At 41.4% G+C, this 14966-nt stretch overlaps 2 protein-coding genes across 2 annotated transcripts in view; one reads left to right on the top strand and one right to left on the bottom strand.

Moving 5' to 3' along the window:
- Chrm5 (cholinergic receptor muscarinic 5) overlaps nt 1-14966 on the bottom strand; it is a 75579-nt gene that overhangs the window by 8523 nt on the left and 52090 nt on the right. The window lies entirely within an intron of this gene.
- Aven (apoptosis and caspase activation inhibitor) overlaps nt 9782-14966 on the top strand; it is a 178866-nt gene continuing 173681 nt past the window's right edge. The window contains 2 exon segments of the mRNA XM_008841148.3: nt 9782-9951; nt 9954-10117. Of these exon segments, the coding sequence (XP_008839370.2) occupies nt 9900-9951; nt 9954-10117 (216 nt within the window). The 5' untranslated portion in view covers nt 9782-9899.

Below are 14966 nucleotides of genomic sequence, written 5' to 3' on the forward strand. Positions count from 1 at the left end.
GAACTCAAAAAGCAGAAAATCAAGACAAGAAGTAACCCAGTTAAAAGATAGCCTAAGGAGTCGAACAGAGAATTCTCAAAAGAAGAAGTAAAGACGGCTAAGAAGCATCTTAAAAGATGTTCAACATCTGTAATAATTAGGGAAATGCAAATTAAAACCACTTTAAGATTTCATCTTACCCCGGTCAGACTGGCTAAGATCAAGGGAACAAATGGTACCAAATGTTGGAGAGGATATGGGGAAAGGTGAACACTCATCAACTGCTGGTGGGGCTGCAAACTTATTCAACCCCTATGGAAAGCAGTGTGGAGAACTCTTAAAAAACTATAAATGAACCTACCATTTGACCCAGTTATACCATTCTTTGGCATATACCCAAAGAACTCATCCTATTGCAGAGACACTTGTACATCAATGTTTGTTGCTGCTATTTTCACAATAGCTAAGAGATAGAAGCAACCTAAGTGCCCCTCAATTGATGAGTGGATAATGAAAATGTGGTTCATTTATACGATGGAGTTTTACTCAGCAGTAAAGAAAGATGAAATCATGAAATTTGCAGGTAAATGGATGGAACTAGAAACTCTTATACTAAGTGAAGTAACATACATCCAGAAAAAAAATCGACATATGTTCTCCCTCATATGTGTATCCTAGAACCAAATCTGGATAAGTGAGTATGTATCCAGACATAACTACAGGAACCAGGATAAGGGAAAGGAAACAGGGAGGTAAAGGAAAAGAAAGAACCTGAAAGAGAAGAACAGTAGGAAACAGGCCTTAATAAGGGAGATATGGATAAAAATTGGGTTAGTTTGAGGGAGGGGAGGGATGGGTATACAAGGAACTTAGGGGATAAAGGGGAAGAAGGAGCTCAAGAGAGGTAGGACCATAGGAGAAGGGCATTATTAAGGGAGAAATGGGAAAAATGGGGGCACCTTAACTGGGGAAACCATGATGGAGGGGTGAGATAATGCGAGAGGTAAATAATGCCTAGCTAGTTTTAAAAACCAGAGGGAACCATATTAGTCCAACAACGTACTGACAAATTATGCATACCAGATGAAGAAATATATGTGTAGGCAAGGGTTATCTGAGAACAGTTGGTCTTTGCCCAAGATTTATCGACATGGCACCCAGTAATTAAAAGTCTCAGACTGGTGGAACTAACGTTCTTGGATGTTTAACAGACATACTTTGAGGCCTATACTAATTTGGTCAGAGGGACATGAAGGACAGTTTTTGCTCCACGCCCTCCTAGGCCAACTAGTTCCAACTATGAGCATCTCTGAAAATGTCCTGTAATTATGGTGGGTCACCTGTCCTCTTGATCAAGGAGGCCAAGGAGACCCTACCAGATGGACTTGAACCAGTGTCCAGTCTACAAAGAGGAGGGTCAACACAGAGGAATCATTTTCTCCATGCTTCCAAGCGAAGCCAGCCATGGTCAAGCAGGACCTTTGACTTATCTTCACATAGGTGGAACTGGTAAAAGAAAGGAGCCAGGGGCTCCTCTCAAGCCCATGTGACCCCTGAGGAACAGATCCTCAAATGGCCTTAAGAGTAAAAATATATTGGTTTATCTAGGCCAACTGTATGGCCTTAAACACCCAAGGGGAAAGTATAACCAAAGATTAAAGGGGCCAATATAATTTCTAAAGAGTCCATATATATAGCTAAAGGCTACATAACAAGCAACAATGCCAGATAGGTGATACCTTCTTTTGAGTTGTTGGCCAGGGTGGCCCAAGGGACTTCCAGATAGTAACTCAGCATAGAACTGGGAAAATGAACAGTAGACCACAGTCTTATGTGAAAGAATATTGACAACTGATTGCTGTTAGATGAGGAACAGCTGACCTTCCCAAAACAAAGACCTCTAGATAGGCTGACTAGATTTACCAGATGGATAAGTAGTGGGGAACGTCTGGGGGTGCCGACAGCACAGTAGACAGTAGCAGGGATAACAGAGTATAAGGGCTCCAGTGGGTGGAGGGAGGCTATCGGGGGATGCCATCTGGGAAGTGGGTGTATAGTTGAATAAGATGGTTTTAGATGTTCTGTGTGATACACACACACACACACAATCAACAAATTTTTAAGAATGATTTATATTTGAGGAGGAAGCATAAAAATTTACAACATGTTAATTAGTAGAGGTGATAAACATTACCATCGAAATCTACCTGATGACTTTACAGATATACACAAGTGCCAAAGATCTGAGTGCAACTGATTTTGAATAGTAATAATCAGATACATACAGATTAGGGATGCATGCACCAATATCTCAGTGTTATTAGCAAAAAACAATGAGTCTTTCTGTAAGAAACAGTATATTTTAAAATGAAATGGAGATCTTTTATAAGGTTAAAAACTCATTCAATTTTATGTCTTACAGGGCTTATACTGAGTTCAATATTGTATAACTGTATTAATTCAACTGTGAACCTAAAAATTTTATAGTCACTTTTGAAAGAGATGTACCTTTGCTCTGAAAACTGTTATTGAGTATGTTAAGGCTGTAATGAAATGCTTCTTCTAAAAAATTTTTTAAAAAATTGAAAAAAATAAAGAACTAATATTGAAAAAGAGTCTTGCTATGTAGTCCAGGCTGACCTGGAACTCACCGTATACTATACATCAATATGCACTTTTAATGTTCACATTTAATTTTGTTTGACTATAATGTATATATAATTTTTCATCTTAATGAATGTACACGATTCTACTTAATGGGTGTGCTATATTTAATAATATACTTTTGAGAAATTTAAACTTTTATAACTAAAAAAAAATATTCTTTTGCAAATTGAAAGTCTGCATGTATGACAAAGATTTCAGTGAGTACAAAAGGGCATTTGGAAGGGAGTAGATCTATTTCCCAACTCTGATCTCCAAGCTCTCAATCCTCCTTTTTTAGAGGTTACTATTGGTACTATTTTCTTTCCATTTAGACATATTTGATGATGTTTAACAAATATCATTTTATACACACAGAATTCCAGACACCTTGACATTCATTAGGGGATAAAGAAGAAACGTTTTTGTTACTATTGTTTTCTTTTGCTGTTTGCTTTCATTTGAGACAGAGTCTCACTAGGTAGCCTAGGCTGGCCTCCAACTCACTAACCTCCTGCCTCAGTCTCCTCAGGCTGGAAGTACAGGCTTCAGCCACCATGGCCATTGAGAAGTATGTTTTTGATGACTCCCACAGTATGCCCTGTGGGCACTTCTTGTTCTGCCCAGTTTTAACAGCAATGGACAGAAACATGGCACATTATGACGTGCTATTCATTTTCTTGTTTTTTAAAAAATATTTTCAACTATAATTATGGGTGTTTTCCTAATACCTCAAATTCAGTATGGACTTAAATGGATGATATTATCTTGTACCACATACCAAAATCTCCTAGCTTTCTGATCTCACATCCTTTTCTACATTTTAAAACATATTTACTTACAAATATTTCTTTTATCAGCCTCTTTACACTCTGTGGCTTTTGACACAGTAGTTCTGTTTCCTGTTACTTTTTGCCTGTAACTCCTCTATGTTGACATCCTAATCATCATCAAAGTAAATCCCAAGGATGCCAGGTCAGTAGGCAGAGATGTCCCAACACCAGAAAAGGTCGTTTCCTCTGTGTATTGCAAGTCTGTAGGCAAATGCCATTACACATTGCTTCTCATTTGTCAGTGTTAAGATGCCCAATGCAAGAAAAGGTCTTCAGAAGTTCCTTTTTCATTTCATCTTCCCCTACTAAATATCCACTGGACATCTATTATGTGACAGAGTGAATGCTGGGGATATAAACAAGCAATGAAAGTGAGTTAGGGTTATCTCACCCATTTGGGAAGAGGTGGGGGAACATGCCCTGAGCAAGAGACCAAGAGTCTAAACTGAGATTTGAAGAATCAGTGGACATCAGTTTGGCAAAAACTGAGTAATGGTTGAGAAAGGAGAGAAGAAAATGAGGATTCAGACCCAGACCCAGAGAGAAAAGCTTGTTTGTAAGCTGGAGGGCAACAGAGGAGGCCTGGAAAGAAACAAAACAGTGGTCGCATGCAGTACCAGAACCCGTGAGGTGACAGGTGGAACTGGAGGGGCTGGTAGTAGGAGGGACAGGTCAAACTTTGAGGGAGGGATCTCTCTCTGGGAGGGCTATTTCCAAACTCTCCATCTATCCCGAAGGTAACCCTAACATCTCGGTGTTGGGAGCATTTGTCTGCAGAAAAGTAGTAACATGATAGGACTGAAGTTTTCTAGTCAATTCTTAAAAGTAGAAATAAATGAAAGATTTAATTTTTTCAATTAATTTTATTAGAAAGTAGAATTTATAAAAGCTCTGGGAATTAGAGTGCACTCACATACACGCAGGCAATACATTCATATATAAAAAATAAAAATAATAAAATATTTAAAAAAAGGACTAACATCTGGAGTTCCTCCAGGCTTGTTAACTCCGAGTCTATGCAGGAGACAGTTGAGTAGTTCATTTTGAAATTTCTCAGGTGATTCTCACATAAAGCCACAGTGGAAAAACCACAGGCCAGGCCTGCCAGGTGAAATGAGGTGACTAAGGGGGCAGTATTGCCATTACCTGGAGACCTTACAAATGACTAGCATCAACTAGAATCAGTACTTCCCCAAATTTAACATGGTATGAATTTCCTGGATGGTCTCCTGGAATTGCAGGAGGTGGGACTTACAATACCACATTTCTAATTAATTGATGCTGTTGATGTATGAAATTCATGTTAAGTTACAAGTCCAACAGTAATTTCTGAACTTCCTAGAAAGGGGAAACCACATCTTACAAAGGTGGTACATTTGAAATGCAGGGTAACGTTTGGATTCCTTCTGCTTTTCAGGATATTTGAGGTTTAAAAATTTTTCTCATTTGAAATTAACAAAACATTCTGTTAGCTTCCCTCTATTCTTTGTTCTTTCTTCATAATTTTTTGAGACTGATTTTCCTCTTTATTCTCCATGGTCAATGGCTTTTGGGACATGAGGTAGGCTCTGGGACTGATTTATTTATTTGTAACATAACTGAGCATGATAGTTTTCCACAATAGATTTCTTGAATCATTAGGAATTTTTTTACTTGGGCTGAAGAGATGGCTCAGTGGTTAAGAGCAGTGGCTGCTCTTTAGAGGACCTGAGTTCAGTTCCCAACACCCATATGGTGGCTGACAATCATCCTTAACTCCAGTTCCAGGGAGAATCCAATGCCCTTCTCTGGCCTCCACACCATGTGTGTGGATATTGCACACATATGGTGCACAAATAGACATTAAAAAAAAACTTTAAGAAACTTACTTTTAAGTAAAAGATTCTGTTTAAGGAAAGCAACTGTTATTTTAGTGAAAGAGAACTGCAGAGCCAAATGAAGAAACGGAATCTGGATGTGGGACTCCTGAGCTCTGCCTTGATTATCCAGACCCTAGAAGTTTTCCCCTCTTTTCAACCACTGTGAAGAGAGTTTTTATTTCTACGGTGCCAGCATCAGCATAGAGTGGTAGTTGACTAAGTTTAATTTCTATCACTGAGCCAAAGAATCCCAGGTAATTAATGCCTCTGTTCCTAACAGTGGCAGTCTGTGCCCGTTCTTTGTTGTCAATAAATTACAGAGGAAGCAAAACAACACAACACTGAAAAAGTAACACTGTGTACCAAATGAATCTGTCTAGTGACCTTGACTTCTGAAGGTCTGCATAAAGTAAGCCTTGATTAAATCCCATTTTCCTGAGAAATTTTATGCCTGAACCTGTTCTTGCTGTTTCCTTGTTTCTATAGTAACCACAGTGGAAAACTTTAAGAGAGTCTACAATCCATTGACACTGGATTATCACCACCAGCTCATGTTGTCATAAAGAGCAGGAAGGCTACTTTTAATCTTCTTATCAAGAACAAATCAAGAAGCAGGCTTAAAACACATGTGGTCACAGTGGGTCAGGTTTCAGGGAGAAGTTCTGTTGAAGAAATGTATGAGTAAGGGAAATTCTGGGCTTGCCTTTTTTTTGTGAGTTTAAGTAATACATATCTAACCTCTTTTGATTGGTAAAGTAGAAATGCTGTCCAAAGATTCATTTCAAGCAAGAAATAACTTTTAATTGTCTCTGAAGTAAGTATCTGGAGCAGGCTTTTGAAACACTGTTTCCCAGGGCCTCAGAAGAACAAAAAGAGAGAGTATTGCTTGAGCTGAAGGAGTTAATCTTTTTCAGTTTTAAAGAGGATCCAAGAATGAAGCTGAGCCTTCAGATCAAATTCATGGGGCAGAATTGTCTATTCCTGAGGATGTTAAATGGCTGTACTTTTCAACTGTAAGACAGAAAAACAGGTGAGACTGTTTTTCTTGGAGACCAAAAATGAAGCCACTTAATGTGTGTACTGTGTCTCAAAGTCTTGGGGCTGGTAAGTGGGGGTTCACTTCTGTTGGGAGTGCTCTTGTGTGGTATTCCAAGAATTCTGATAAAAAAACATTTTCTACATGTGTCGTGACAGAAAATATCTTGCAAGTATTGCCACAAATAGACTTATGGGAAAATCTGAAAGTCCAGAAGTCCTTAGTTGTTACCAAAGTCTTACCAACAGAAGTAAAAGCAAGGATTATATATTTATTTTTGCATTCCTAAGGACAACAATGAGACCCACTCACTGTATCAAATGAGGCTGATATGTCAAGATTAGGACTGAGCCCTGAGCCTGGATTTGGTTCCAAGATCATAATGAATTTGGGTAAGTTGTGTTTGGGACTGTAGTGGGTATGAAAGCCTACAGAGCAGAAGAGGGCCTAGGAAGAGAACACTGGGAGGAGATGGTGCTACTGGGACTCTTTGGAGGAGCTTTGCTATGTACGCTGGTACAAAAATGGAGCTGAAACCAGATGAGGATGTAAGACTAAGAGTTATTTCTCCTTTTTAAAGAAAGGTGGAAATATGCCATGCTTTCCCATTAGTGAGGATGGTGCATTCGAAAGTAAAAGCTGACATACAGGAAGGAGTGAGGATTGTTGCTGGAGAGACGTCCCAGGTAAGTGAACAGGCATAGGCTCTAATGTGGTAACAGATAAAATTGCCTGGGACTGGAGCAGAGGCTTTACAATAGTCACCTGAGGGAAGACAAAGTGTATGGGTGTAGATACCAGCTCAAGTTGGAAATTATTTTCTGATGGCTTCTGTTTCTTCATGAAATAAAAGCCTGGTAAACAGCTGAGAGTGAGGAGGGAAGGAGGCATCAAGTCTGTATTCTTCTGTATTTTAGGAACTGGCTGTACCCACTCTGGGAAGTTTTCTAACCCTGATCCTAGCCTTTGAAGCTCCTTAATGTGCCATAATAACCTGGTAGGCTGTTCACGTTCCTTCATCTTCAGCAGAATGCAGGCTGTTGATGTGGGGCTGAGAAAATAGCGCATGCTAAATTTCCACTCTTTGTAGTCTGTGAGTACCCATTAGTAGTAGATGCAGAATAAAAAAATTTCTGGGGCTGGAGAGATAGCTCAGAGGTTAAGAGCACTGGCTATTCTTGCAGAGGACCAGGGTTTGATTCCCAGCACCCACATGTTGGCTACCAACCATCTCCAGTTCCAGGGGATCAGACACCATGTTCTGACTTTCATGGGTATTGCATAACACAAGTGAACTTACACACAAGGCAATATACTCATACATATAAAATATTTTAAAATAAAAAAGATTTCCTTGGGTTGGAGAGATGGCTTAGTGGTTAAGAGCACTGGCTACTATTGCAGAGGACCTGGGTTCTATTCCCAGTACTCACATGGCAGCTAACAACCATCTGTAACTCCAGTTCCAAGGGATCTGATAGCCTTTTGTGGCCTCCGTGGGCCTTGCATGATGAGGGTGCACTTATATACTTGTAGGCAAAATATTCATACACATAAAATAAATATTTTAAAATAAAAAGATTTCCTTTTGAAGCTTGGCCTAGAGGTGTGGGCCTGAAATCCCTGGTAGTTAGGAAGCTTAGAGAAGGACTGGAAGTTCAATATCTGTCTGGGCCAGCCAGAACAATGTAGTGACATGCTGTGTCAAAATGAAAAGTAAAACAAGGGAACTTCTTTTTGAGAACTCTGACTAGTGCTTTCTAGTTTTCTTTTTCATATACCAAGTGTAAGAAACAAGCAAAACTATAAAAAAATGCCTTCTTACAAAGAGAAGAAGCAGGAAGACGTGCTTGTGCTGGGAACTATATATTTGCAAAGGGGCAATGATTTTGTTGTTTTAGAACTATTGCAATATTTACTTTTCATCAAGTAATGAGAACCTATAAGCTCCATGGTCATGGACTAGGGAAAAATAAACCTGGTAGCATGTTTACATGATGAACAACTATTTAAAGTTTAAAACTAAAAATTGTATAGAAATTTAAAATGTGTTTCCATTGTATTCCTAATAAAGGCAAAGCAGGTTACAAAGAACAGAAGTGGCCTGAACTCACTTTTGCTCCTATGTCTCTATTTATCCAGCAGATTCCAGCATATGAAAAAATTAAAAGATCATCTTGCTTATGGTTAATTTTTGAGACAGGGTCACTCACTGAACCTGGAGTTCATCCATTTGCCTAGGTGGACTACCTAGCTCTAGGAATCTACCTGTCTCCATCTCTCCAGCATCAGGGCTGAAAACCGAGCACACTAGCTCAGGTCACGGGGCTGCTCTAAATTCAATTGAAGGGAAAATACGGGAAAAGCAGTGGTTGAGGGTGTGAAGTGCTCTCCAAGTGATAACAATTTCAGATTGGCTATCAGACTGACAAACGAAAGGCTTCCCTCCTTGCAAGCTCTCCTACTCCCTCTCACTTACTAGCTGGGCCAACTCCTGTTCAATTATCAAGCTTTACACTCAGGGGCCTATTTCTCCTGAAAAGCACACCTCCAGCCTTGACCCTGAAGCTCTCTCTGCATTCGGCACACCATGGCATAATCATGTTCATAGAATTATCTCCCTTCTGAGTCAGATGGTTCCTGGTAGGGTCAATCTCTTTCAAATTCAGAACACATTACTGCCTGTATATAGTTCTATGCACAATCAGAAGTTATGAAGTGTGAGCCATGTTTGGACACAAGAAAGGGCCATAAAGGACTGGGAAGGAAGCTGACACTTCTTCGCCAGGTCCCCGTTTCTTCCTTTGCTTTCATTATGTTCATGTAGTTTCTCTAAGACACAGTTAGCCAGAGCTCCTGTATGGAACCTAGAGGTCTACCACTGAGCTACATCCCCAGCTCCCCCATGCGTTTGTATGACCAACTTTCCTTCTACCCTTCTCCCTGGAATGAGAATACCTCAAATAGGATGCCAGTTCCGTCACAGCCTAACCAAGTCGCGCTAGGAGAGTTATCTTCTCTGGGGCTGTTATTGCAAAATAAGGGTAACCATAGTACCTATGAGAATCAAGTGCTCAGTGTGAACTACAGCAGTCTACAGGTTCTCGTCAAGATTTCCAAGCACCCACTTTTCCATCAGTTTTGCCTTCCTCTTTTACCCATCTGAGGCTGCAGCCCACACCTGTTCCTACATCCACACCTTCTAAAATGATAGCCATTCTTCAAATTAGGAGGTGAAGTAAAACACTCATTGGCAATCTCAGGCTCTGTGGTATGCAAATACACCTTTGAATTAGGAGCTATCATACAAAGGGGGTTCCTATGGTCGTCGTTTTGCTGATCACTTCTGCATCCGCCACCCTGCTCTCCTGCGCCGGGCCAGGGCTCAGCCGGTTCCCGGCAGGTGGCAGCCGGCGCCCCGCCCCTCTCCTCGCCGCCGGGCCGCCCCCCGGGCCTGCGCTCCCGGCTGCCGAGAGGCCCGTTTCCGGTGGGGCCAGGGCGTCTCCGCGGCGGTCCACTCCCGCGCTCAGCACCGCCGGCGGCGGCAACATGCAGGCGGAGCGCGGACCTCGGGGCAGCCGGGGGCGGCGGCCCGGGACAGGGAACGGGCCGGAGCAGCGGCGGCGCTGGCGAAAGGCGGCGGGGACGGAGGCCCCCGGCGGGGCCGAGGTCGGGGTTTCCGCGGCGGTCGCGGAGGCCGAGGAAGAGGCGCCCCGCGGGGCGGCCGGCGAGAGCCAGTGGATTGGGGCGCCGGAGTCAGCGCACCGGTAAGAGGCGCGGACTGCGGAAAGGCAGATGCTGCGGCCCGGCTGGGAGGCGACAGCGTGGAGCGGAAGCGCGAGCCAAGGCGCCTGCGCCGGAAGGTGGCGGGCGCGCGCATAGTGCTCGCTTCCTGAGGTCGGGCGTGGCACCGCACTGCTGCTGCTTTCCCTGGTGCCGGGGCTCCCGAACTCGGTGGAGAGCCAGGGCGGAGGCTGTGTGTCTGGGCTGCGGAGGTGCAGGCCGGGCCGGCTCACTCTAGTCACTAACCGGAGGGCCGGTGGGCCCCGCAGCCTTACCTAGTCCCGCATCTTGAGCTTTTGGCTTCTGTTCGCCACCTTCCTGCTCCACGTAGAAGCCTAATTAAAAATGTTGAATTCAAGAATGTTCTCTAGGGACAGGGCCCTGTAACATTCGGGAGCGAGATCAGATCGCTTTTTTTTTTTTTTAAATAAAGGTAACTGGCCATCCTCCGTTTGGGTCTTCAGTACAGAAGCCAGGTCTAACGTTTACAATGACAATAGGATTTTCTCAGGGACTGGAGCCGGGAGTGATGTCTGGGCGCAAACGCTTACCTGTCAATGTCCTAGGTGAGGTTGGCAGAATACTGATTGTGTATGAAATGTTTTAACATTTCTACTGCAAGATTTTCTTTAGTTTGAGTTCTTATGCACATAATTTTTTTGATTGAAGCAAATTTTGTGTTGCTGAAATTCACATTATTCCCTTCAATCTCCCACCTTTCCGCTGAGGATCAAACACAGAACCTTGAACGTTGCAGGACTCTACCTCAGAGCTACATTCCTACCCCTAAATTTTCCTTTAAGGGCATACACGGTAAGTGGTCTCTACGGATAGGATAGTTATATACATACGTAGATATATGACACAAAGTTGAAAAAAAATTATCAAAAAATTTCAGGTAGGTAACAATATTGGAGTGAGAAAATTTTTAGGGTCAGTATATCTGCAGGTTTGAGGAAGGAAACTCACATCAGCTTAATGCCCAGCTTATACATCACATATTGTCCTTAAAAGAATTCTTATATGATGTATATGTCTAACCTACATTTGTACAGGTTAACTGAGTTGCTTGCCTCGCTAATGGGAAAAGTAATATTTGAACCACTGTTTTTTTTTTTTTTGTTGTTGTTTTTTTTAATCTTTACATTTTTGTGACCCTATCACCATTTTACTGAGAACAAAGTACTGCTTTAGTAGTCATTATACTAAGGTGCCCTTGGTACCGGCTGCAGTGTCTGGCAGACAGGCCCTTGTTAATAAGTGCTAGCTGTATTCATGACTAAAAGCTCCTCTGACTTTCATCACTGATGAACTATATTGAATAAAATGATGATTTATCATTTAGAAAAAATAAAACCTTTTAAAAATAATGCTAATACTGTATTCTATTAGTACTGTAGTCTATCAAAAAGTGGGGTTTTTATTCTTTGCTGGGATGATATTCAAAATTTCACTTTATATTTCCTCATAGAATTTTCTCACCTCAAGGGGTGTGTATGTGTGTGTGTGTGAGTGAACACTTGGCACACTGCCTGGGGCATCGATGGTAGCTGTAGCCCTCACCTCCAACCACTGTCAGACATTCTGCTTTCAGCCACAGCTGGACACCTTTTTGGATTCATATTTAATCTTGCTGAGAATACCTAAAGATTAAATGGGACAAGATTGACTAGCCTTCCTGAAGCTTCTTTGTTCCTATATCTTGTGGAACATTTGGATCCTAAATTAGGATTAACTGGAATGCTCTGAAAGAAAAATATCATAATAAAATTCTGACCATGTAAGGACCGTTGTCCAATTACAGAATTCAGCACTGTTTATACTCTTTGCTGATACTCTGGATCACTATATACAGACAGAAAACAAAGCAAAAAAGCTTCTAGATATGTAATACCGAGACAACTTAGTTGGTAACTAAGCTACCCTGAAATCATTCCTTTGTAGGGTATGAACCATGAGCTTACTAAATTTGGATAAGCATATCACAAAGCCAGTTGTCTTCACTGAGTGCCTAACTGAAGCATTGAACTTTCGTGGGTGTAATCAGTAACTTCACATTTAGTATTTTATCTTTTACATTTCTCTCTCTCTCTCTCTCTCTCTCTCTCTCTCTCCAGCTCCAGGGGCTCTGATGCTCTCTTCTGGCCTCTGTAGGCCCTGCACTCATGTGTATGTTTCCATACACAAAAGTAAAAATAAATCTTGAAAAATTAAACAAAGAAATAATCATGAGAATGTTGATGTCTCCAGTTCCTTTGGATATATACCTTATAGCACCAGTGGGCCTGTTTTTGTTATGTGAGGAACATCTGTATTGCTTTCTCTAATGCTATACTAATTTATCTTCCTACAGTATATGAGAATTGCCTTTTTCTTTTTCTGCATCCTTGTTAGCTTTTTCTGGTTTTCAAATTTAAATTTATTTAAAATGATACATAAAATTTAAATTATTTATGGTGTATCATGGCATTTTTTTTTCATGGCATTTTTTTTGAGACAAGATCTCACTGTCTCACTATGTGGACTAAGTTGGCCTTAACTCAAGATCTTCCTGCTTCTACTCCCAAGGTGTGAAATTACACATGTGCTCCACCATGTCTGGCCTTATTTTATGTTGATTGATTGATCGATCCATCGATTGATTGATTGATTGAGACATAGTCTCACTGTGTAGCTTAGGCTGAAACTCAAACTCATCTTACCTCTGCCTCCCAAGTGCTGGGATTACAGGAGTGCACCACCCAGGTTTAATTTAACTGTTTCTTGATAACAGGCATTCTAACTGGGATGAGATGCTCTTTCATTGTGGGTTGTCTTTTCTTTTTTTCTGTTTTTGCATTTATTGAGACGTTTCTAGAGAATTCATCAAGAATCTATCTCATTTTCATTTTTTTTGAAAGCAGTTTGTTCTCATTGTGGTTTTGATGGTTAGTGATGTTGAGCATCTTTTTCATACATTTATTGTCCATTTACATATCTTCTTTTTGAGAAGTGTCTGATCAGGTCATTCACCAATCTTAATCAGATTATTTATTTTTCTGCTTTTGATCAGTTTGAGTTCCTTATTCATTTTATAATTCATCTGTTCTTGGATGAATCTTTTTTTTTTTTTTTTTTTTTCGGACTGGGTCTCCCTAGTCACAGTCCACCTGGAAGTCACGATATGAACCAGGGTGGCCTTGATCTCAAAGAGATCCACCTGCCTCTGCCTCTGCCTCCTGAGGGTTTGGATTAAAGGCACATCCACCACACCTGGCAGATGAATATCTTGTAACTATTTCCTCTCCTTCTGTAGGTTATCTTCACCTTCTGTTGGTTATTTCCTTTGCTGGGCTATAGCTTTTTAGTTTGATGTGTTCCCATTTGCCAAGTTTGCTTCTGTTGCTTGGGCTTTTGGGGTCATATCCAGACTCTGCCCACAGCCATGTTCTGAAGCTTTAAAGTTTCAGGTCTTACATTTAAGTCTGATGTATTTTGAGTTGATCTTTGATATATGGTTTCTTTCCTTTGGGTATGGATATGTGCATATGGGGATCTCTGTTCTGTTCCACTGGCTCCCCAATCCCTTTCTTTGTGGTGCTGGGATTTAATTTAGGACCTAGTGCATTATAAAGATGTACTGTACCATCAAGTCACTCTCCTACCAGCTATTATTTTTGTGCCATGCAGCTTAGCTTATTATTCTTTTGTATTGGATAGCTTTAGTGTCAACTTGACACACCTGGGTAGAGGGAGCCTCGGTTGGGGAATTGCCTCCATTGGACTGGCATGTGGCCATGTCTGTGGGGCATCTTCTTGATTGGAGAGTGATGTTGAGTGATGTGGGAGGGCCTGGAGGGCCCACCCCACCGTGGGTGGTGCCACTCTGGGCAGGTGAGCCTATATTGTATAAGAAAGCAGGTTCAGCATGGGCCAGGGGAGCAAGCCAGTAAGCAGCGTTTCTCCATGGCTTGTGCTCCAGCTCCTGCCTCCAGGTTCCTGCCCTGAGGTCCTACCTTGGGTTCCTTGATGATGAACTGTGACCCAGGAGATGTAAGACAAACCCTTTCTTCCTCAAGTTAGTCTTGGTCAGAGTATTTTGTCATAGCAATGGAGAAACAAACTAGAACACCTTTCTAGGTTTTTAAAAAAAATTTATTTTTTGTTTATGTATATGAGTGTTAAGACTGCATGTACGTAGTGCACCCGTGTTGAGCAGTGTCCACAGAGGACAGAAGAGGACATTGGAGTCCCTGAATGTGGAATTAGGGATGATTTTTAGCCACCATGTGGGTGCTGGGATTTGAACCTGGGTCTTCTGCAAGAGAAAGCAGTGCTTTGAACCGATGAGCCAACTCTCTCGACTCCTGTAGTATGTTTTGAGGTCAGATATGGTAATGCCTTAAGTTTTGTTCTTTTGCTCAGGCTATTTGGGGTCTTTTGCAGTTTCACTCAGATTCTAGGAGTGGTTATTCTACTCTGTGAATAAGCTCTCAGTATTTTGGTAGGCTTTAACATTGATTCTATAGGTTAGGTAATAAATTTAAAAAGTATTAGTTCTTGGGGTGGGAGAGATGGTTCATCAGTTCAGAGCATTGGCATCCACATGGTGGCTCACAGTCATGTCTAACTCCAGTTTTAGGGAATCTGATGCCCTTTTCTGGCCTCCATGGGCACTGCATGACCATGGTGCACATACTTCTTTTAAGTGTTTGTTCTTCCATCCACGAACATTGAAGGCCTTTCTGAAATATTTGAGTCTTTCTCCAGGTTCTTTCAATCAGTGTTTTGTAACTTTCATTGTAGATCACTTCCTTGGTTAAACTTATTCCCATGTTTTATTTATTTATTTAT

Source organism: Nannospalax galili, unplaced genomic scaffold (genome assembly GCF_000622305.1).
Source record: "Nannospalax galili isolate Female #2095 unplaced genomic scaffold, S.galili_v1.0 scaffold999, whole genome shotgun sequence".
NCBI lineage: Eukaryota > Metazoa > Chordata > Mammalia > Rodentia > Spalacidae > Nannospalax > Nannospalax galili.